Below are 24,134 nucleotides of genomic sequence, written 5' to 3'. Positions count from 1 at the left end.
AAAAATGCCAAGCAGAACTCGCCAAAGAAAAAGCTGTTGCTGAAGAGGGACTTTGTAATGCCAAAGGAGATGCAGCCGTTTTCTCCACCACTTCATTGGGCGATCCATATGCCAAACAGTATTTGCTCTGTGAGATATCCAAGGCGGAGGTAATAACACTTTATACAGAGATGACACTGTGATATGTGAGAGCTTCAAGGGACGGGCGGATGAGGAATAAGAGCGTAAAATCCAATCCTCAAGCCTATTTTGAAGTTCCAAACGAGGTACCGGCAAGTACGATTGAAGCATTGCTGAAATCCTATGCCATAAAGGACGATAATGAGCTCCCAAGCCGTATTTGCTAGCAGCCATAGAAAAGGATAAAATTGTGCCATCATCTTGAAGTACATCCGCCACAGATGAAATGCCTTTGAAGGAGAGAAAATAAGAACGTCTGGGTGGTTCTTGTATGGCCAAAGGAGGGTGGAATACTTTAGACCAAAAAATATTCTCCGCCCTCAAAGAGTTTCCCGACAGAGAATCTCTACCATGCCATTCCAAGTGAGATAAGATATGTTTCCAATCAAGAAGCAGGCGAGAGACAAAAGGGCAGACTCTGATCTTGCCTTGGATAGAGCTAAATAAGAAATCCCACTGAGTAGGTTGCCAATGCCCAAAGGCAGAGGTATGAATATGTAATAAGAGAGAGCGGATCATGAAAGCCCAAGGCTGATCTCCTTGCATAAACTGTATCATCATTTTCCCTCTGTGAGCAAGTAAATGCATTTGAATATTGAGAATGTTTAGACCACAGTTACGCTGAAACGCGTTTCAGAGCCCAGCCAGGCTTGAAACGTCGTTTCAGAGAAGGCCCGTTTCTTGAAACGCGTTTCAGGATTTGACACGTTTGAGGACCTTGGAATGGCTGGCTGAATCGTTTCAGCCAGTCTGAAACGCGTTTCAGAGTTATGAAACGTGCCGTTTCAGACAACACAGGCTGCTAGGTCTCCAAAATCATGCGAAATCCGCCGCCAGCCCCGTTTTTTGTCTTTTTTGCTTTCGATTTTTGCTTCCTTCCACTCCTTCAGCCTCATACTCTTTCCATCCTCAAGGTTTTCCGGCCCTCCTTCAGCCCCATTCACTCCTTTCCTCTCCTTTCTCTCCTGCAGCCTGCTTCAGCCCTCCATCATCATCTACTCCCCTCCCTTGCTGACGTGGCGTTTCCCCTTTTCAGCCCTCCCAGAAATCCTGAAACGTTTTCGTTTCCCCGTTTCCGTTTCCCCTAACTATGGTTCAGACCCCCGTGCATCTTTGGAGAACAGAGACGATGCATAGAGAGTAATCTGAGACTTTTTTTGCCATTTTTTGAACACCAGAAAATTTCCATGATAGCTGACATAAAGGAAACCAGATCAGCCTTAGTGAACATAGTGAGAGGCAGATAAAATTGTATGTATGCTATCAAAATGGATTGTGTAATTCGCAAACGAACATGTAATGGCCAAGTTGCAAGCTTCCAATATTCAAGTTTTGCCCGTAACTTTGTTAGCACCCAATCAGTTTGTTGGGAGCGGGTGAGTCCCCAACCTAGAGGATAACCAAGATGTCGAATGAATTGAGAAGCGGGGACAATTTCCCCAGGCCACAGAAGGCTGTGCCATTCCTGTGCATGCAACGGCAACAATTTTGATTTCTGAAAATTTACCCGAAGACCAGCAGCCAATTCATATGTAGAAAGAGCCTGCATAATCATGGACAGATCAGCCCGAGTATTTTTTGGGGTAAAGAATGAATCATCAGCATATGCCTGAGCGATCATGCTTTGACTGCCAAGAATCTCCAAACCGTGCAACTGGTCAGTGTCCAAAAGGTGGTCTAGATATTGAAGCATTGGATGAGTGGCTATGGCAAAAAGTAAAGCACTTAGGGGACATCCTTGCCTAACAGAACGGCCAAGGGTCCAGGATGTAGAAATATCCCCTGAAAGTATGCAGGCAGCTTTACTATCTTGATATAGCCAAGTGATGAGTTGCTGCATTTTTGTGCCAAATCCTATTGCCTGCATAGTCGATGAAATAAAATCCCACTGAACAGTATCAAAGGCTTTGGCAATATCAACTTGCAATAACAAAACATCCTGCTGCGTGTATTTGGCATATTCAATTCCAACATAGGCATTAGCAATGTTATCTGTGATATGCCTACGCGGGACAAAGCCATATTGGGCAGGATGCAACCCTTCATGTAAAAATCCCTTTAGCCGATCAACAATCATTTTGGTAGTGACTTTGTAAATGACTGGCATAAGAGTGATAGGTCTCCAGTCTGCCAAAGACTCACAAATTTGCTTTTTTGGAAGGAGTTTAACAAGACGTCTCTTCCATGTGTTTGGCATTTTTTGATTTTGCCATGCAGCATTCACCATACGTAACAATGTATGCTTTAAAATAGGCCAATATTCTAGAAAAAACTCGACTGTTAGACCATCTCATCCTGGAGATTTCCATTTGCCACAGGATTTGATGGCATCTGACAGTTCCCTCTCAGTAAAAGGTTCCTCCAATTCCAAAGCTTGAGTAGTGGAAATAATAGGAGAAACATGTTGCAACAGTAAATTTCGTGCAAGCAAAACTGGCTGTGAGGGAGGAACTGCAGAACCAAATTGCTAAGAGAAATGATGCACACAAACAGAAGCAAGCTGTGACCGTGAGGTGGTCCATGATCCATCAGGCATAAGCACCTTGCAAATTTCTGTTTTGAGTCTTCTCTGATGCAAACTTTTGAAAAATTCTTTGGAAGAGCAACCTTTATTTGTAAAGGCTCTTTGTCTTGCTCTAGTCTCCCATTTGGCCAGTTTCTTGTGATCATTTAGTTTAAGACAATGTTTGGCCTGGCATAGTGTTGTTTGCTCATGCATGGACAACGAACGATGATGGCTGAGTTCAGTGAGGTCTTGACAAGTGGATTTGGCCTGAGCAATGGTTTCCCTCAGAGTCTTCATGTAAGACTTGCCATAAGCTCTAATCACAACTTGCATTTTGGAAACAAAAGAATCCCAGGCATCATCAATATGAATATGGCTGCTAGAGGACAGAGAATGAGATGCTTCAGTAACCATTGCCTTGAAAGCAGCATGTTGCAAATAGCTATTGTTTACGATTAGATGTCTCCTTTGAGGCAATCTATCATCTGGCATATCATGAAAGGATAATCGCAACCATAGAGGTGCATGGTCTGAATGCACAAAGGCATAGTCAATCCACATTTTGCATGTAAAATCCCCATTTTGTTGTGGAGCTATACTATACCATCGATCCAGACGTGCCTGATAAGAAGAAAGGGCATTATGTTGGAATGTGTATCCAGGTGACAAAGGCTGCAATTCCTTCCAAAGGTCAACCAAATCTAGATGCAATAGTAATTGAGACCATGCATGCCTTTCAGGAGTTAACATATGGTCATGTCTAGAGGTGTTGTCACCCTGTTGTGGAGCATTATTGAAATCCCCACATATGAAGGCCTGATATCTCCATGGATATTGTTGCATGGCATCCCAAATTGCAGTTCTTTCTCTAGAGGAGTGAGGTGCATAAAGAGAAGCAAATTCAAACACCTCTCCTCGAATAATGCATTGAAGAACAAGCCATCTGCCTTTGTTGTCATTTAAAGCAATAATTGGTTGAAGCTCATGTTTTATCAAAAGGACTACTCCTGAGAAAGAGTGCTCCCCAGCATAGAAAATATCATAACCACAGTAGTGTCCTGTCTTTCCTGCATAGACGTGTTGGTTGTGTTCTTGTAATGCCACTATGTCAGGCTGAAATCTATTGATGTACAGCCACACAGATTTCCATTTCCTACTGTCACACATCCCCTGGACATTGAGAGTAAAACATTTGATATTAGCAGTCATATTTATAGATATTTATAGTAATATAACAACTATGTACAGCAGCAAATGATGTCAGCCCTGCATTTCTATCTCAGGGTCAAGGCCTTTCCCCTGAGAAGAAGTAGCCACCTGAGGAGTAGACAGCAAAGCAGCAACCTCTTCTTCAGGGAAGAGTGTTCTGCTAGCTGTTACTGCAGCCCATGTGATCCCAATTCCTGTATTGACCTCTGGGGTATTTCCACTAGAAGACGCACCATTCCAAGTGCAAGGGGGTTGAAGTCTTCGAGCAGAAATAACTTTTCTTGGACTTTGCCATCCATCAGTTGGAGGTTTCTGTCCTTTGGTCAAGGGTTGAATAGCAGGAGGTGAATGTGAAAAAACATTCCCATTTGAAACCACTAGAGCTTTGCTTTTATCCAGACCTCCAGAAAGCTGTCTACTACCTTTGTTTTTATTTGCAACTGAAGTAGGAGCATCCTTAGTAGGCATTTGAACCGGCAAAGTGGTATGAGGCATTTTATGCTGATTCGTTGGACACTGTGAAGCCATGTGTCCAAATTTTTTGCACTCAAAACAATCCCCTGCAAATAATCCCCATTTGAGTTTATAAAAAGCGCTTCCCATGTCCACATTATTCACTGTGACTGAATAGGAGTCTGGTGTGGGATTATCAGTATCCCAGAGAATGCAAAATCTATTCGAGTTGCCATTAGGCCGTGGTGGGCAGACCACTTTACCTAAAGATGCTGCAATTTTAGGCCAGAGTGAGGCCATGCATTGTGGGAAGTCTACAACTTCAAACCAAACCGGGCATCTGTGTCGGATTAAAGCCTGAAAATCCCTTGTGGGAGACCATGGCAATACATGCACCATTTGCTGCCCTAAAAAGAGAGGCGAATGTTCCAAAAGCATTTGTATGTGTATCTCATTCACCATGATAACCTCAAAAAAACCCCTGGCCGTATAGTGTACTTTACGAACAAACGAGCCAGCCAGTGTGCGTGTCAGCCAGTTGCCTATCTCTGTGGCAAGTGGCATCCGGCCTAGAAAAAATAATATGACTGCATTTTTAGCATATTCTCTGACTGAATCCACAATTTCATCTACCTCAACCATGAGGCCAACTGAAGGAACCGAGTCTTTCCACTCTTTTCTCGTGTCTACAAATCCTTCATGCATGACATCATATACCAGTTGGGCCTCAAGAGTATCATGTACCGGGTCATGCTGAACCTCAACCTGCTTTTGCTTCTTGCAGTGAACTGAACGCTTTTTTTGAAACGTTTTTTCATAGGAATATTCAGCCATAGTTTTGTAAGAAATGGAACTCAGGAAGGAAGTACCTATAAAAGGGTAGTGGAGGAAAAAAAAACCAGTCCCAAAGAAATATCCCCAGGAAGCCCACAGAGAAGAGAAAAAGAGTATATTTGTAAGGAGATAGAGGGGAAAGAGGGAAAGAGTAATATCCAGTGCTGTATTTATATGCTCATAAATTTAAAAGATGGGAAGTCTTCAAAATGGAGAGTATCCCAAAGATCAGAAACATAAAAAGAAAAGCTCTATGCAAGAAGCATCTATATCACCCTCATGGCAAGCATCATATAAGGATTGCCGCAATGAGGCTCGGAAAGATTCATATGACTTGTGAATCTGCCGACCCAAGTATGCTAAATTATGCTCACTCCAGATTGTCCAAAGAGCCCAATATCTCACCCAAGAGAGAAATAGTGAGTATTGAGACAAAGACCTCATAAATCTGCCAAATAGCCAAAAATGTTTCCCAAATCTGGGACCCGGGAAACGGAACCGAAGATGATCTGAAATTCTCCAAAGGAGGTTCTTGAAACACAAGCAGTGCCAAAGCAAATGAGGGACAGTCTCTGAAGGAGCCTGACATCTTAAACATGTGGATGGTGCAATGCGACGTTTGGCAAGTGTGACTCCCATTGACAATGTGCCTGTCATGCATCTCCAAAGAAAAAGTCTTTGTTTCAAAGTCTGGAGTTTCTTCCGCCACCATGAGAGGGGCTTCTTGATATGCCACAGAGTATTAGCATATTGCTGAATCCATGGAGCAGGCTGAAGAAGCCTGTAGGCTTTGATGGAGGTTAAGGCAGGTAGAGGAACATGATGAGAGCATGTAGCAGAGGGTTGCAATTGCCAATCCATAAGCCTGTCTGTGTCAGCCACAGGGGGAACAGGTAGAGAAGGATCTAAGAAATCAGCAATTTTCTTCCATATCGACCTATGGTGCATTCCCAATGCATAGGAAGCAGTGGCCTGAGGAAAAGATAAGACATAGCCGTGATTATCTACACATCTTGTATATATCTAATTCCCAATTTCATGAGATTGTATGCCCGAACAGGTTCCTGTAAAGCCACTCTCCACACACTTTTTTTAAAGTAATATCCAATGCTGTATTTATATGCTCATAAATTTACAAGATGGGAAGTCTCCAAAAAGGAGAGTATCCCAAAGATCAGAAACATAAAAAGAAAAGCTCTATGCAAGAAGCATCTATATCACCCTCATGGCAGGCATCATATAAGGATTGCCGCAATGAGGCTCGGAAAGATTCATATGACTTGTGAATCTGCCAACCCAAGTATGCCAAATTATGCGCACTCCAGATTGTCCAAAGAGCCCAGTATCTCACCCAAGAAAGAAATAGTGAGTATTGAGACAAAGACCTCATAAATGTGCCAAATAGCCAAAAATGTTTCCCAAATTTGTGACTCGGGAAACGGAGCCGAAGATGATATGAAATTCTCCCTAGGAGGTTCTTGGAACACGGGCAGTGCCAAAGAAAATGAGGGACAGTGTCTGAAGGAGCCTGACATCTTAAACATGTGGATAGTGCAATGCGACGTTTGGCAAGTGTGACTCCCACTGACAATGTGCCTGTCATGCATCTCCAATGAAAAAGTCTGTGTTTGAAAGGCATTTTACACTTCCATAATATCCGGAGATTCTTCCGCCACCATGAGAGGGGCTTCCTGATATGCCACAGAGTATTAGCATATTGCTGAATCCATGGAGCAGGCTGAAGAAGCCTGTAGGCTTTGATGGAGGTCAGGGCAGGCAGAGGAACAGGATGAGAGCATGTAGCAGAGGGTTGCAATTGCCAATCCATAAGCCTGTCTGTGTCAGCCACAGGGGGAACAGGTAGAAAAGGATGTAACAAATCAGCAATTTTCTTCCATATCAACCTATGGTGCATTCCCAATGCATAGGAAGCAGTAGCCTGAGGAAAGGATAAGACATAGCCGTGATTATCTACCACATCATGTATATATCTAATTCCCAATTTTATGAGATTGTATGCCCGAACAGGTTCTTGTAAAGCAAGTGGAATGTCAAAGATGGCACTCCAATGAATACTTTCTTTCCTCATTGAGTTTGTCCCCGAGCAATTGTCAGGAGCCCACTTGACCTTAGAAAGTACTTGTAGTATCAGAGCATTAGAGAAAGGACAGCCAGGTATCTTCCCTACGAATCTCCCAATGACAACCACCCAATGATCTGTAGTCCAATGACCATAAGCAGAAGTCCTCATGTTGACACACATGGATGCTATCATACAAGTCCATGGCTGTTGTTGGCGGAAAAAAGTATGGAGCATAGTCGCCTTCCTTGCAAGTACATGATATCTTATATTGAGGATATTTAGTCCACCATGCATCCTAGGAGAGCACACCATTTCCATCTTCATCAGTCTTAATGCTTCATAGCAGTTTTTGTCTTTCATAACATCTCCATAGCTTGAGACATAAAGGCTGAAATATCTCTGGAGGACCAATGCAACAAAGGCAAAAAGAACTGGACATAGGACATTACAATGGACTGTACTATTCTGAGCCTGACATGAAGTGCCCAAGTAGAAATTTTCCAGTATTGCAGTTTATGTTGAAGTCTTTGGAAGATCCATTTTAACTCCTGCTTCCTGGTGATGTGCCATCCTATAGGATATCCCAAATGTCTGACTACATCTTTGGAATGCACCACCTGACCTGGCCAAAGAATAGAATGCCAGTCACATTGTTTCAGGCGAAGCAAAAATTGTCATGCAATCCCGTTGCCAATCCATACAATGGTAGAGTGGTCATAAGCATGTGAACTTCCCGAGGAGAATTCTGTGGCATAAAGAAGGAATCATCAGCATATGCTTGTGCCAAAAAAGATGCAGCCCCAGGAATTTTAAGACCAATCATCCGTCTTGTATTTGTAAGATGATCAAGATACATTAGGAGGGGATGGGTTGCAATGGCATAGAAGAGAGCACTAAGAGGGCAGCCCTATCTAACTGATCTACCCAATGTCTATGACCGAGATAGATGACCCTCAAGAATGCACTGAGAAGTAGAGCCAGAATAAAGCCAGTAAACTGCATTTACTATCTTTGGACCAAAGCCCAACTTTGTCATGATTTGAGATATAAAATCCCATTGAACAGTGTCAAACGCCTTAGCAATATCTACCTACAATATGAGCACATCTTGATGCGAGTACTTAGCATATTCAATTGCAGTCAATGCATTGGAGATATTGTCATGGATTTGTCTTCTCGGCACAAACCCATACTGATGAGGATGAAGGCCCGCATTCAGTATCCCGTGAAGCCTATACACAATCATTTTTGCAAGGAGTTTGTAAACTACATGCATCAAAGTAATAGGCCTCCAATCTGACATATGGTCGCACAGATGTTTTTTGGGCACAAGTTTGACTATGCCATGCTTCCAAGAGTGCAGCAACTGATTTTCTTGCGAGGCAACATTGATCATTTGCAAAAGGACATCTTTCAAATCATCCCAAAAAGAAATATAAAATTCCACCGTAAGGCCATCCCAGCCAGGGGACTTGTATTTGCCGAGGTGGAACAAGGCATTATCAAGTTCTGTATCAGTAAAAGGTCTCTCCAAGGTAAAGCTGATAGTTTGCCATATATCCAGGAAAAACCTGTAGAACCTGTGAGCTGGGAATCTGAGAGATAAGAAATAGGAGATTCTGTCTAGAAGGTCTATGGAATATGAACAAAACCACAGTAAATGCGGAATACTCTCAGATGTAAGATGACATCTTGGACAAAGAGGCGAAGCTATCCTTCTTTGAGCCAATTTCACCCCTACTGGAAGAATACCAACAATACATCGCCATAGAAAGAGTCGTTGCTTCAAAGGCATTTTCAACTTCCGTATCAATTGCAATCTTCCTTTCCACCAGGCTAATGACTTGTTCAAATGCCAGAGAGAATTAGCATGATGGGCAATCCAAGGAGGAGGTAATATCAATCGATAAGCCTGTATGGAAGTCAATAAATTCAAAGGCCTAGAGGATATGCTTGTATTCGAAGACCAAAGGTGCCAATCTTGAAGCCTGTCTCTGACATTCAATGTCGGAATCGGAACCAGACACACACACACACACACTTTTTTTTTTTTTTTTTTGGTAAATCCATGATCATATTATCAGCAAAATTTACATGAGGGTCTCAAAAAAGCAGAGAGCCTCAACAGGAAATCAAAAGCAAAGAAAAACTATTTCCAGATATGACTGAGGAAGATCTCCTTGATGGCAAGCATCATAGATAGATTGCCGTAGGGAGAGTCTGAAATATTCATAAGATTGCAAGAACAGATTCCCAAAATATCGCATGTTGTGATCCTGCCAGATGGTCCAAAAAGCCCAATATCTGACCCAGTTCAAAAATAAAGAGTAATGGACCACACACACACACACATTCTCCTTTGATTTCAGTCTCACACACTCTCCCTTTGATGTGAATTCATTCCCAGTTTTAACGTGGAGTTTCCTGCTTGCTGTTTGGAGTTTCTAGGCTCCAAAGAAGTCCCTTCTACAAGTGCATGTTCACTCTGAGTGCTGCGAACTGGTTTCCCTTGCTGCGTTTTAGTTTCCAGCCAGTTCTGGCCTTGTTTTCTAAGGTGCGATTTAACCAGTGGCTACATTCTCTTGGTGGAAGCTGTCTTCAGGTTTGGTTTAAGGTTTCACCTCAGACTTGCAACTGACGCATGGTGGATATTCATTTCCCTCGTACCTTGCAATACCCTTTGTGTTCTCTACACACTGATCTGGTAGTTTAGGCTTTACGCATGGGGCACTGCCGTGGCAAATAGTAAAGGACTCACCTGAGCTAGGATGTTCATAATGGTGTTTGTAGGCTGAAATTTGATTTTTCTGTATGAGGTTTCTCAAATGTTTGTTAGGAGTCATGTGGTGATCTCTTACACAGATTTGCACAATTGTAATGTTTTCTCTTGATTGAAACAGAATCAACTCTGCAATTTTTGGTGGCACAGTGGAGTGACAAACTTCCCCCTGGATATACGGTTAAGAAAGCTTCTATATCTTCACCCTCTGAGGAAGACTGTTGCTCTTGCCTCTTCATATTAGAGAAAGAGGGAAACATTCAAGAGTTGTCAGATTTGACTTTAAGATACCAGTGGTATGCTGGAGATAAAACTGCAACAAATTTTCTGGCCATTGAAGGTGCTGTGAGTAAGGTAAGAGCATGGAGGATAATATGTTCTGGGATGAAAGGTAAGCTTTAAAGAAGTTGTAGCATTGTGGGAATGTGGATGCAGGATAGCATCTTCTTTTTGTCCTTCAAATCTTCAATGAGTGTCCGGATATCATGTGCTGGAATTGTCTATGGATTTTTTGGGGGGTTTTTCTCTGCATGAGGGCTGCTGCTTTTTGGTTTGGATAATGCAACAAATGATGTCATCAGGATAGCCAAATACAGATTTTGGGATTAGCTTTCTTGGTTTCTCCTCTTGCAATGATTGTAGCACACCGGGGAAAGTGTCCCCTGCTTTCAATTTACTGAAAAGAGTTCATTCCAGTTTTGCAAGGCTTTTTGTGCTATCACAACTTCTTTTGCATAAGTATTGTATGGAACTATGCGATATATGGACCTTTCACTTTTGCTTTAAAAGCTGTTGTATTTCTTGTGTCGTGTCTGCTGTTTATGTTGGCTTTGAACTATGCTTTAGTGTTTTCTTTTACAGCATTTTGCTTTCATGTAACTGACAAATGTTGATACTATCTTATGTAGAACTACTGGCCAAAACATCAGGATGTAGGCTGCTGCCTGAAAGTAGAGTGTACACCAGTGATAGGAGTGATTGAATATGCCCCCATTTATGCAATCTCATCACCCGTAGCACCAGGTACTTTTCTATAATTGTAAAATTTCTGCTTCTTTTTTACGCTGTGGATCTACAATTTTGGTTTTGAAAGCAACCTCAATAAGGTAACTGGATTTTGATGCATTGATGGCGAACAATTTATGCCTTGTAAATTTCATTGGCCACTGTTGTTATTTCTGAAGTCAGAGGCAAAAAGACTAATATCAGAGTATAATGTGTAATTCATGAGTTTGAAACTGCACTAATTGTTGTGTTTTTAGAGGATCATCGAGAGAAAGACCAAAGCGATCCATGGATTGCCACCAGAAATGTGTAGCATTAAATGGCCATATACATACTTACCTATTTTTAAAAACGAAAATTTTGATGCTTTATATTACACAGTAGCTTCCCCTAAATGGGGAGCTGAAAAGCACAAGTAGAAGATCTCACTGTATGACAAGTAGACATTGTAATCTACTTGGTGAGTTTGCAGAGAATCAAAGAAAGATAGCTGCAGAGAGCGTCGGGGTTGATCTCCTTGCATAAATTGCAGCATCATTTTGCCCTTATGAGCATATGAATGTTGAGAATATTCAAACCCACATGCATCTTTGGCAAACAGAGATGTTGCACTTGCAAAATTAAAGAAAAAGCTTGAATACTAGAAATTGGCAACTTGGCCGTTGCATGTTTACCTAAGGATAGTCCAATCTATCTTGATGGCATACATTCACTTTTATCTGCCTTCGATCATGTTTGGCAAGGGAGATCTCACATGCTTTATGTCAGTCATTATGGAAAGTTTTTGGCACGGAAAAGTTTGAGATTGCAGCCCAAAGGATAACCAAGATGGCGAACTAACTGAGTAGGCGGAACAATTTCCCGCAGCTATAAAAGACTATGCCAATCTTTAGAATGCAAAGGTAACAGCGTAGATTTCTGAAATTTCACATGTAGACCAGCAGCCAGGCAAGATAATGATGGAGCATGCATAAGGGAAGAAACATCTCTCTCAGTATTCCTTGGGGTAAAAAAAGAATCATCAGCATAGGTTGAGCAACCATAGTGCGACTTCCATGAATTTCCAGTCCATGCAACATGCATGTAGCCATCAAATGATCCATGTATTGAAGCATTGGATGCATCGCTATCGCATACAACAGTGCACTAAGTGGACATCCTGGTGAACTAAACAACAATTTTCATAAAAATCCCCAGACATTATACATGCAGCTTTACTGTCATTGTACAACCAGTAGATAACATGCTGCATTTTCGTGCCAAAACCCAAAGCTTGCATGGTTTGCGAGATGAAATCCCATTGAACCATGTCAAAAGCCTTGGCAATATGAACTTGCAACAATAGCACATCCTAGCATTTGCAATATTATCAATGATATGCCTGTGAGGAACAAACCCATATTGTGCAGGGTGGAGACCATCATGTAAGTATCCTTTGATGCAATCAACCACCATTTTGGTTATGATCTTATAGATTACTGGCAAAAGAGTGATACGATGCCAGTCAGCCAAAGATTCACATATTTGCTTCTTTGGAAGAAGCTTGACAAGCCCATTCTTCCACGAATTCGGCATTTGTTGTTATTACCAAGCACAATTGACCATATGCAGCAAAAGTAGACTTGAGAATATCCCAATATGTGAGTTAAAATTCAACAGGAACCGTGTCAAATGCCTTGCGGAAATCCACAAAGCAACAGTAAACCCTCTTCTTTCGTGCCCTCGCCTCCTCGATGATACATCTGAGTGTGAGAATGTGGTCCATGGTCCCATGATCACGTCTGAATCCGGCCTTTCCCCTTGCTCATAAGTCCTTGACACTCCGCAATTTGCTGACCTCAGAATCAAGTAATGATGCATAAATCTTGGATATGACATGTCGAATCATAATGGTCTTGTAGTTCTCCGGGCTCATGGGATCCCTTGCCTTGTGAATGGGTGAGATATGATGGTCCAAGTGCGTGGAAACCCCAAACAAACAGCTTCATTAAATAGCTTTGCTAAGATCAGGGCTAGGAGGTTAATCCCACATGCAATGAACTCAGTGCATAGTCCCTCATGATCCTTCGCTCGGCCATTATGAAGTGTCATTACGGCATCCTTTATCCCCCCCTCCCCCCCCTAGTGAAGAGGGTGCAGGTGGTGGGGCGTGGCATATGTGAGAGATTAGGGACTGGCTGATTTGGGATATCATAGAGTGTGCATGCATAATTAAACCACACCTGAGTGTCTGTGAGTGGTGAGGGGGACCGTCCCTTAAGAAATCTCTGCCAAAAGTCCTACGAGTTGTTACTGAACATGATGTTCAGTAGCTCCTCCTCGTTCTGGTGAACAAAGTCTAGTTTCTTTCTGCGTACCACTCGACGGTACTCACGTAGCATCTTTGGTTCGCTTGGAGTTTGTTTTTGGTTTCGAATCTGAGCTGATGGCGTAAAGCCTTACACTCATCATCGTACCAGCTATTACAGGGTACGGTCCCAGGGGGTGGTGGGCGGGTGGAGTGGGTGGTGTGGGGGAAAGAGTGGAGAGCAGCCTCGTGTAGTGAGTGGGTGACTAGGGCAGCACGATCCTCTAAAAGAGATATAAAGTCGATGTAGGCGAGAAGTAAGTGAAGACCACTAGAGTAAGTAGGTGAGTGATCGTGATCAAAGCATATATCATGGTAGGTGGAGTAAGAGCTAAGCGGGGTGGAAAGTGCTGCGCGACGAGGAGTAGAAATGCTAAAGTAAAGTTAGGTTTGATCAGCCCCTGGGGAGAGGTGCTATGGTAAAGTCAGTGATGCGAGATGTGAAGGTAGGGGATCCCATGATGTAGTCCACAACACTGGAGCCTCCCCGATGTGGAAAGCACGTGAAACCACCTGATGCGGGCCATCTGTCAAGACCATTATAAATAACGAGATCATGCATCTTGCCGAGGTCTAATAGGGCCTGCCCATAGGATGTGAAAGGTCCTTGTTTGTCAGCCGAAACCCGTAGCATACTTGCCTCCTTAAGGTCAATGTCTGGGGGGGGGGGAGGAAGGAGAGAGAGAGAGAGAGAGAGAGAGAGAGATGTATTACCATCTTCGAGAGGCCTCCCGGGTGGATGAGACAAAGTTTAATCACAAAGATAATCTGCAAGCCACTGTGACGAAGCAAAGGGCTCGCTAAGGCCCTTTGCTGAGTACTACGCTAAACCAAACTCAAAATACAAGAAACCAAAACTAGTATTCAAACTCAGAGTCAAAATACATAGCTTGGTGCTAGGGTGGGTCTCCTATGAGTTGCGAAAATGTCTCGTATTTGTATCTACCGAGTCGTCTCTCTCGACAGTGGGGGGCGTGGTCTCCATGATCTCTATATCTAGAGGGCCATGTTGATAGTGATACCTCTAATCGGGTGATCCCCCCGAATATAGTTGTGATGGGCTGATCCTCTATCGTTCGTGCCCTGTGTGTCTCTACATCGTGTGTGGCTTCTGCATTTTTGGTTGCATCTGTGCTCGTCGTCGCCTCATCCCACTGACCCACTCAGCCCTCATATCATCTATCTCCTCCTACTCCATTCTACGATGTCTAAGGGTAGACTCCTCAAGTGTATAAAAATCTGTGACATGTCGCTAAGCTTGATCTAGCTCGGTCTGATGTGTCACTGTCTCATCTTGCTCTCTGATACGGCACAACAAGGTCTCTCTATGCCATCTCATCTCCATCAGATAGAGACCAAGGCAAACTTGGTCCAGGAAGTGAATTTGCTAGGGGGGAGGCCCAAACTTGTGTTCCTCTTGAAATAAGCAATGATATTGTCCTCGGAGATCATAATATACATGGAAAGTATGCTGGAAGTGTTCCTTTGTTTCTACTTCCTCCAAAGTGCATAATCTTCACATATGCTGCTCTCTGGGTGTACCTGTGGCTCTCCCTGCCTCAATCCTCAATTGATGGGATGAGATCCGCATCTCTCCGATGGCAATCCTCAAAGCATGTAAGGCTTGTCTATCCTCCAAGTACCGGGGTTTGATAATCACTTCATCCATTGATACTCTCAGGCTGTGATGCTAATAGAATAGAATCTTGATGGGGCACTCCTATCCCTCCCCCCCCCCCCCCTCTCCTCCAAAAAAAAAAAAAGTCAGTGACAAAGGATGCAGCACTCTTCTAGGGAGGCGATCTATCAACAACGACTGAGTGGCAGCACTTCAAGAGGTTTGCAGGTGACTATGGGATCCAAGATGATTCAGAGCAAACCCTTAGTTCTCCCCACTAGATCATAGAGGCAGAGTTAGGCATGACACTGCTCTAGGTTGATGCCATCTTCCACACGGTCACTTACCTCCACAAGGTTTAGGTCTTACCTAGAGAAAGAAAGAAAGAAAGAAAGAAAATATATATTAACATCCGCAAGTTGCCTCATAGGCCTATGGGACTAAGTACGGAATCAAGTAACTCATACAGACCACAGTGGGCTGAGGCAAAGGGTAAAGGGCTTGCTAAGGCCCTTGTTGAGTACTAAAATGCTATACTAGTACATAATAGCAAAAAAAAGAGAGTAGCAAAATAGCATTAGGGTGGCATGAAAATATCAAGTGCTCAGAGCTAGAGTCCCAAGCGCATGAACCGGCTCCACGTATCCAGGATCCATGGTGGCTCTTTGATGAGATGCAAAGAGTTCACGCATCTGCATTTGTCAGGTTGTCTCCTGTGGTGGTGGAGGGCGTGGTCTCCTCTATCTCTGGATCCAATGGGCTATGTCAAGGGTAATGCCTCGCCTCGGTCAATCTCCCTTGAGGAGAGCTGAAATAGGTCTAACCTCGATCGTGTGTGCTTTGGTCGCCTGTCGCGTTGTGTACGGTCTCTGTGTCCCTCGTCCAGCAGTGCTGTGTTGGCTCTCTCCACCGATCCATACATCTCTCATGTCGGCTAGCTCCTCCTCCTCTACCCCAGAGTGCCCTGGAGCTGAGTCAAATGCATAGAAATCCATGACCTGTCAGTGCGCTCGGTCTACCTCAGTGCCCTGTGGTGTGGTGGTCCCATCCTGCTCCTCTCTTATATGTCGTAGTAGCGTCTCTCTGTGTTGTCGCATCTCCATCAGGTAGAGCCCATACAGACGTCTTGGAAGTGGATCAGTTGTGAGAGTGGGCCAAAGCCGTGCCCCTCCTGAAAAAGGTAGTGGTAGAGCCCTCGGATCTCATAGTAGGCTGGGCAGACACATAGAAAATGCTCCTCTGTCTCGACCGCCCCCATCGTGCACAACCTGCAAGTCTGTTGCTCTCTGGGTATGCCTGTAGCTTTCCCTGCCTCGATCCTCAGCTGATGGGACGAGACACGCATTTGTCCGATGGCAATCCTTAGCGCGTGTGAGACTCCTCTGTCCTCCAGATACTGAGGTCTGATGATGAGCCCATCCTCCGATACTCTTAGGAAATGGTCATAGTAGAGCTGGGTCTTGGTGGGGAACTGCTAGTCCCCCCCCCCCCCGAGTGCGAGATGTGTGGAGCTGAAGGAGATCTAACCGTATGGTGCGGTTAATCTTATCCCGTGGGATCAACTCGGGCGGTGCATGCTATACCGAAACGGGGTAAGCCGGTCCATCTGAATTGCGTGACTGGCAAACCATGCGGTAATGCGTACATACCATGCTGTACCGACCACACTCTCTGCTAGTCATATGGAAGACTCTAGTGCCAATCTTGGAAGTCTCTCGTGAGGTAGGTCCCAAACTCTGTGGAGGAATGCCCTTATTTGAAAGATGGCATCAACCTAGGGAGGGGTCATGGCAAACTCTGCTTGCACTATCTGATGGGGGACCGAGGGCTTACTCCGAATCATCCTAGAGCCCATAATCACTTGTAGCTGCTCAAATCTCCTCCATTCTGTTGTTGAAAGATCACACCCCCAAAAAGGTGCCGCATACATGACAGTCGGCCTCACTAGAGTGTTGAAAAGCCAACACTTCGTCGGTGGATCGTGGAAGTGCGCCTGGAAGCACTGTCGCTTTAGCTAGGCCAAAGCACCATGCCCTTGTGTGAGTCGTGCTTTGGCTATGTGGGTCATCATGAAAATTGGCCCTCTGAAAACTGCCCCAAGTATGTGTAGGACTGCACAATCTCCACTAGCTGACTCTGGTATGTAAAGCTATGTCGGTGAAGCACTGTGTAAGAGGTGTTGAAGATCATGACCTTGGTCTTCCCAAGGTTAACCATCATGTCTCTCTGTGTGCAGAACACCTCTAGGGCATCTAGATGTCTCTGTAGTCCCTTTGCCGAAGATGACAGGAGGACTATGTTATCCGCATATAGTAGAATCTGTATCATCAAGTCAGCTAGTGGTGCTCCCTCGCCTTCTAGGTGGTCTATGGAAGATGAGATCAATGTAGAGCTCGAAGAGAGTTGGTGAGAGAGGGCATCCGTGCTTTACCCCGATCGTGCTCTCCCTCTGATGGACTCATATAGGCTCACCACTCCCCAAATCAGAGCCTTTGGAATCTGCATATCTTGTAGTCTCTTGATCATGTGGAATCGCGGGACAATGTCGAAGGCCTTCCGAAAGTCTACAAAACAAGCGTAGACTTTCTGGCGTCTCGACCTCGCCTTCTCAATGATAGTCCTCAGGGTGAAGATGTGGTCTAGCGTGGAGTGCTGTCTCCGAAAACCTGCTTGCCCTAGAGCATGTTGCCCATGTGCCTCTGTATGGTTGCTGATCGCCCTCTCCAGTAACGATCCATCAGTACAATGATGGTGGTACTCTACGAGGGTGGGAAGCCGTGACATATGGCATGGTTGAACATCTGTGCTAGAGAGATTACCGAGATTGGCACTAGAGTTATCTATACGACTTAGCTGAGATTGCAAAGACTGCCCATGGATAAGTGTACGACTGTATAATCTCCACTAGCTCCCCTCGGTAAGTGAAGTTGTGTCGGCGGTGAAGGACTGCCCGTGAGGTGTTGAAGATCATCATCTTGGTTTTGACAAGGTTAATTGTCAGATCTCTCTCTGTGCAAAACACCTTAGGTGCCTGTGTGGGCCTGTTGCTGCTGAGGAAGATAGTACTATGTCATCTGAATACAGTAATATCTGTATCATCAGTTCAGCCAACAATGATCTCTCGCCCCCTAGACGGTCAATGAAGGTTGTGATCTCATCAATGATTCATATAAGCTCATCCACCCCATATCATGTCTCATGGGATCTCCATCTCTTGAAGTCGCTGATCATGCAAAATCGTGGGATTATATTGAAGGCCTTTCGAAAGTCTACAAAACATGCATAGACTTTTTGGGATCTCGAACTCACCTCCTCAATGAATGCCCGCAAGGTGAAGATGTGATCAAGGGTGGAATCCTGTCTCTGAAACCTAGCCTGCCTAGTGCCTGCTGCCCATGTGCTTTTGTGTAGGAGCTAATCCCTCTCTCTCTCTCTCTCTCTCATAGTATTGACCCATGTATCTTAGCTAGTGTATGACCAATCATGAGAGTGTGGTAGTTCCCAGTATCCATGGGGTCGCCTGCTTTGTGTATTGGCACAATGGTGGTGGTATTGCAATTAGGGGGGAAACCGTGGCACACAGCGTGATTGAACATTTGCGCTAGGATTGGGGCCGGGACATCTTGTCCATGTGCGAAGTGCTCAGTGTGTAGCCGCTCATGATCTTGGGCTCTCTGATTCTGGAGCCGGCATAATGCAGCTCACACGTTCTATGCAGTGAACAATCTGCATGTGGTGGATTTGGGAAGGACAGATATATCAGGGGGTGTCTGAGATGAGAGTCATAGAGGAATGTTGCATAAATGTGCCACACATCAGGATCCGTGATGGGGATAGGCGACTTCCCCTTAGGCAGGACCCCTCCCCCGGCAAAGGCGGAATGACCTCCTCGAAAAGATCAAATCACCCCATCCATCCTATTGTGAATGGAAGGGAGAGAGCAAAGTGTGAGAGCAGGAGCAGGAGAGAGAGAGAGCTGAAAACGATAGTTGCAATAGATGAGTGTGTAATACAACTGAAGAGAGTGATAGGTTTTGTCTAAGTTACAAAACCTTATCCTTCACTAACCGTTGTTAGTGAACTAACTGTGGTTAGGGGAAAAAACCTCTAAGTGAGGGAAAAGTGCCCCTAGCCTACTTATTACATTACATTAGTCACTGCTAAATTATAACAATAATTCTAACACCCCCTTACAGTGCCAATGTCATGTACAAGGAAATGATCAATCACCAAAAGGAGATAAGTTCAGGGCACTGCGAAATGCCTCAAACTTTTCATGTGGAAGTGCTTTGGTGAAAATGTCTGCAACATTGTCATGTGTTGACACATAGATCATACTGATCTCTCCTGCATGCAACTTCTCTCTGACGTAGTGATAGTGAACCTCAACGTGCTTCGTGCGAGCATGAAACACATGATTCTTTGCCACTGCAATAGCACTCTGACTATCAGTGAGAATTGGAGAAGGACCCTCCAATGAAAGATGAAGATCAGCAAATAAACGACGCAGCCAAACACATTCAACTGTCGCTGTGAAAGCTGCCCTGTACTCAGCTTCACATGAAGAGGTAGCCACTGTAGATTGTTTCTTGCTCAACCAAGAAATACAAGCTTTGCCCAAAAAGAAACAATTGCCACTTGTGGACTGCCTAGTGTCATAGTCTCCAGCCCAATCTGAGTCACTGTAGGCATGCATCTGCAAGTCACCCCCCCTGGGAAACATCAAGCCAAAAGACTTGGTACCTTGCAAATAACGGAAGATGCGTTTTACAGCCTGCCAATGCATAGTCTTTGGGCTGTGCATATATTTGCTTACCTGAGAAACTGCAAACTGAATATCGGGTCGTGTATTGCAGAGATAAATGAGGCATCCAACAGCTTGACTGTAGAGTGTGACATCAAATGATTCACTTGCTTCATGCATTGTAAGCTTCAGCCCCGGCTCCATGGGAGTAGCTACGGGCTTACAATCCTGCATGTTGAATTAGTCCAAGAGTTTCTGCACATACTTGGATTGAGACATAACGATGCCACTTTTCTCTTGAGTGAACTGGATCTCCAAATAAAAGTGTAGCAGCCCCAAATCTGACATGTCAAAAGTGGTCTGCAATTCAGCTTTAAAATCTGCAATATTATCTTCATTTGACCCTGTGAGGAGTAAGTCATCTACATAAAGAATGATGACTAAAATATCCCCCCCATCCTTCTTGATGTAGAGGGTGCTCTCAGTTGGACTATTGTGCAGCCCCTTGCTGGTCAGAAAGGCATGAATTTTGGCACACCATGCACGTGGGGCTTGTTTCAGCCCATACAAAGCTTTATTCAGCTTGCATACCTGAAGTGCATTTTCTGAAATTGCAAAGCCTGGAGGTTGTTTGACATAAAGCTCTTCCAACAAGTCTCCATTACGGAAGGCTGTTTTTATGTCCAACTGATGAACATTCCATTGAAAATTTGCAGCCATGGCGAGAACTGACCGGATGGTTGTCATTCTGGATGTAGGAGCAAAAGTCTCCTCATAGTCTATGCCCTTTTTTCGAGCATATCCTTTTGCAACCAGCCTTGCCTTGTACCTATCAATGGTCCCATCTGGCTTTCTTTTAACTTTGAAAACCCACCGTGTACCTATGGCATGTTTACTTGGTGGCAAATCGACAACTTCCCATGTCTGATTTTTCTGAATGGACTGCAACTCATCGTGCATGGCATTCATCCAATGCACATTATCCTGTGCCTCTTCAAATGTCTCTGGCTCCTCCTCATCAAGAAGAGTACCTGCATAAGCTGATTCAACTGAAAGTGCTCCCCCCCCATGCCTTACTGCACTCCGAGTTCTGCCAGGTAATGGAGCATCAATTTTACTCTCCCTGAGAGTTTGTAACAGCCAATTTGGGACTGTTTTTGCTGCATGTATATCTGCAATTTCTTGCTGAACAACCTCTTCCACTGCTTGTGGAGGTGGTAAGACATCCTGTGGCTGAATCGGAGCATGGGGAGGTATCTGAAAATTCTGATTTTCGTCAGATATATCAGCAGGGGATCCCAAGGCAATGGGTAGTAACCCCTCAAAGACATCATCGGAAGACGTAGGCAAATCAAATTCAGCTTGAGTGAAGCTGAATTTTCTGAAAATATAACATCTCTACTGACAATAATCTTGCGTGTGACAGTATTGTAGAGACGGTAGCCCTTGCTCTCTGCACTGTACCCAACAAAAATGCATTTGATTGCCTTATCAGACAACTTATGCCGAAATTCAACGGGCACATGAGCATATGCAAGGCATCCAAAAACACGGAAATGATCCACAGAAGGCTTTCTCCCTTGCCAAACTTCATAGGGAGTCTTGGTCTTCAAAGCTTTTGTGGGTGCCCGATTCAAAACATAATTGGCACACATGAGACCTTCAAGCCAAAATTTGTGAGGCAATTTTTTGCTTTTTAGCATGCATCTATCCATCTCCATAAGAGTACGATTTTTCCTCTTAGCTTTGCCATTTCGCTGAGGAGTTAGCCTCACTGTAAGCTGATGTACAATGCCCTTGTCTTTCAAAAAAACATCAAAATCTGCAGACAAATACTCCCCTCCTCTATCTGTGCGTAATGTCTGTATCTTGAGTCCTGATTCATAAGACCTTCAAGCCAAAATTTGTGAGGCAATTTTTTGCTTTTTAGCATGCATCTATCCATCTCCATAAGAGTACGATTTTTCCTCTTAGCTTTGCCATTTCGCTGAGGAGTTAGCCTCAGTGTAAGCTGATGTACAATGCCCTCAAAAAAACATCAAAATCTGCAGACAAATACTCCCCTCCTCTATCTGTGCGTAATGTCTGTATCTTGAGTCCTGATTCATTCTCAACCATGGCTGCAAAGTGTTTGAAAACCATAAACACTTCTGATTTGCGTTTCAGCCCATAAGCCCAAGTGTAGTTGTAGTCGTCATCTTTAAAAGTCACAAAGTAAAGATGACCACCCCATGATGGAGTCCTCATGGGACCACAGACATCACTATGAGGAAATCTTTTACTGATCCATCCTTCTTGAAAGGAAATCTGTGCATTTTACCAGGAATGCACCCTTCACAGGCATGTGGAGGAGGTGTTTCAAGAGGAGGCAATGCATCAACCATGGCATGTTTTTGAAGCGTCATCAAGCTGCCATAATGCATGTGTCCATATCTGGCATGCCATAACTCCGCATTCTGCATAGCAGCAGTAGGAGTGCAAACTGCAAGAGCATGTGCTGGTCTTTTCTCATACATGTCAAGCTGAAAAAGACCACGTAACAAAGTGCCAGACAATCTCAAGGCATAGTCATTTTCTCTGTCATGGACTGCACACTTGTCATCTTCAAAAATGACCTGAAATCCAGCTCTGTTAAGAGTGGACATGAAAGTAGATTTTTTGTGATACCAGGCACATACAAGACATCAGAAATTCTGAATATTGAGCCATCAATGGCTATAAGTTCAACTTCTCCTGTACCACGAACTGAATAGGAGGAGTTGTTGGCACATGTGACCTTTTAACCAACGGGAGGTGGATGCAGAGATGTGAAAAGACACTTCCTGGAAGTGATATGCTTTGAGGCACTGCTATCAAAATACCATGTATTTTGTGTCTCATTGACACTGAAAGCTGATGCATCCTTGGAAGAATCATAACTGCATGTCAGAAAAGCATAAGACATCATTACAAGTGGCTGTACTATCCGGAGCAGCCAACTGAGAGTCTGAAATGCAAGACAAGAAGGCTTTGTCGTGCTCTACAAAGTTGGCTGTAGCTTGCTCATTGTCATATACATGAGGAGCTGAATCTGAAACAGCCATACCGGAGCTGTTTTTCTTTTCTTTTGCAAGCCTTTTCTTGCATTCTCCAATGTACTGACTTGGCTTTTTGCAGTAATGACATATTCCCTTCTTCTTGGGCTTACCTGCAACACCATTAGCCTTTTGAGAAGGCTGTCCTGAACCACTGGAAGGCTGATTTGCTGAAGTCTTTGCCTGTCCCTTTACTTTAGGCTTGAATTTTGAAAGCATGGCATGTTCACTTGCTCGTGAAGCCATGTTTTTCCTGGTCTGCTCTTCCTGCAACAGAAGTCCTATCAACTTGTGAAAATTGAGAGGATTTGCACCGCCCCTCAATGACAAATTCAGCGAGGTATGAAAGCTGAGATAAGACTCAGGAAGAGAATTCAGAGTAGTGGTAATCATCTCTGAATCAGGAATGATCTCATCAATATTCAGCAATTGCTCTCGTAAATCTTGTAGCTTTGTGAGGTGCATTGACATGGAGTCACTTTCTTCGATATGTGTATGAGACAATTCTCTTTTCAAAAAAGACACCCTGGCATCATTCCGAGCTGCATACATGCTCTCCAAAATATCCCATGCTGCCTTTGAGGTCTTACACGACCGGATATGCGGAATGATGAATCTTTTCACTGAAAGAGAAATACATGACAAAGCTAAAGCATCACGTGAATCCCATCTCTTTTGCTCTGGAGTGGTAGGTATAACCGCACCAATAACTTGTGCTGCAGCTGTACCCTGTGTGCACGACCTCTGCCTCTTTCTTGTTGGGGAGGGGTATTAGGTGCCACATTTGCTGGCCGGAACTCATCCCCATTTACATAGTCCCACAAATTACGGGAAATCAGAATATTGCGTACCATAAAACTCTAGAGGGAGTAGTTGGTACCATCCAGCTTATCCTCTTGTGAGAGACCACTGAATTGGAAATCATTCTAATTTTGCTGGGCCATGTCTGAGAAAGAAAATACAGCAAATGCAAATCTGAATTCCCTTGCTGAGAATGGAGTGCACAAATCCCAAAAAATACAGCCAAACACTGGCTAAAAATGCAACTCCAATCTCTGTAATGTCTTTGTCAGAAATCTGCCAGAGCATCCAATCTCTCCCAAAACCTGCCAAAAGTGCTTCAAAACACTCACAGAAAGGCAGTGTGAACTGAAACCTGCAAAATTGCTCTCCCAACACAAAAGCCCCAATTTGTGGCTCGAAATTGCAACCAGAAAGGGGCAAATGGTCTGAGTGCCCCAAATGTTGCACAAATTGCTCTCTGCCTGCAAAAGCCCCAAATTTCACTGCAAAATTGCAGTG

At 44.0% G+C, this 24,134-nt stretch overlaps 1 protein-coding gene across 1 annotated transcript in view; it reads left to right on the top strand.

Moving 5' to 3' along the window:
• The window catches only part of LOC147886083 (187-kDa microtubule-associated protein AIR9-like), a 227,735-nt gene that overhangs the window by 66,417 nt on the left and 137,184 nt on the right, over positions 1-24,134 (top strand). The window contains exons 10-11 of the mRNA XM_087395940.1: positions 10,166-10,398; positions 10,953-11,067. Coding sequence (XP_087252066.1) covers positions 10,166-10,398; positions 10,953-11,067 — 348 coding nt within the window. The remainder of the gene's footprint in view (positions 1-10,165; positions 10,399-10,952; positions 11,068-24,134) is intronic.

This window comes from Dipteris shenzhenensis, chromosome 24, assembly GCF_047967505.1.
Source record: "Dipteris shenzhenensis isolate YYH24624 ecotype China chromosome 24, Dip_SZ_1.0, whole genome shotgun sequence".
NCBI classification, from domain to species: Eukaryota; Viridiplantae; Streptophyta; class Polypodiopsida; order Gleicheniales; family Dipteridaceae; genus Dipteris; species Dipteris shenzhenensis.
Note: the sequence above shows the minus strand (reverse complement) of the source record. Positions and strands in the feature narration are given on the sequence as shown.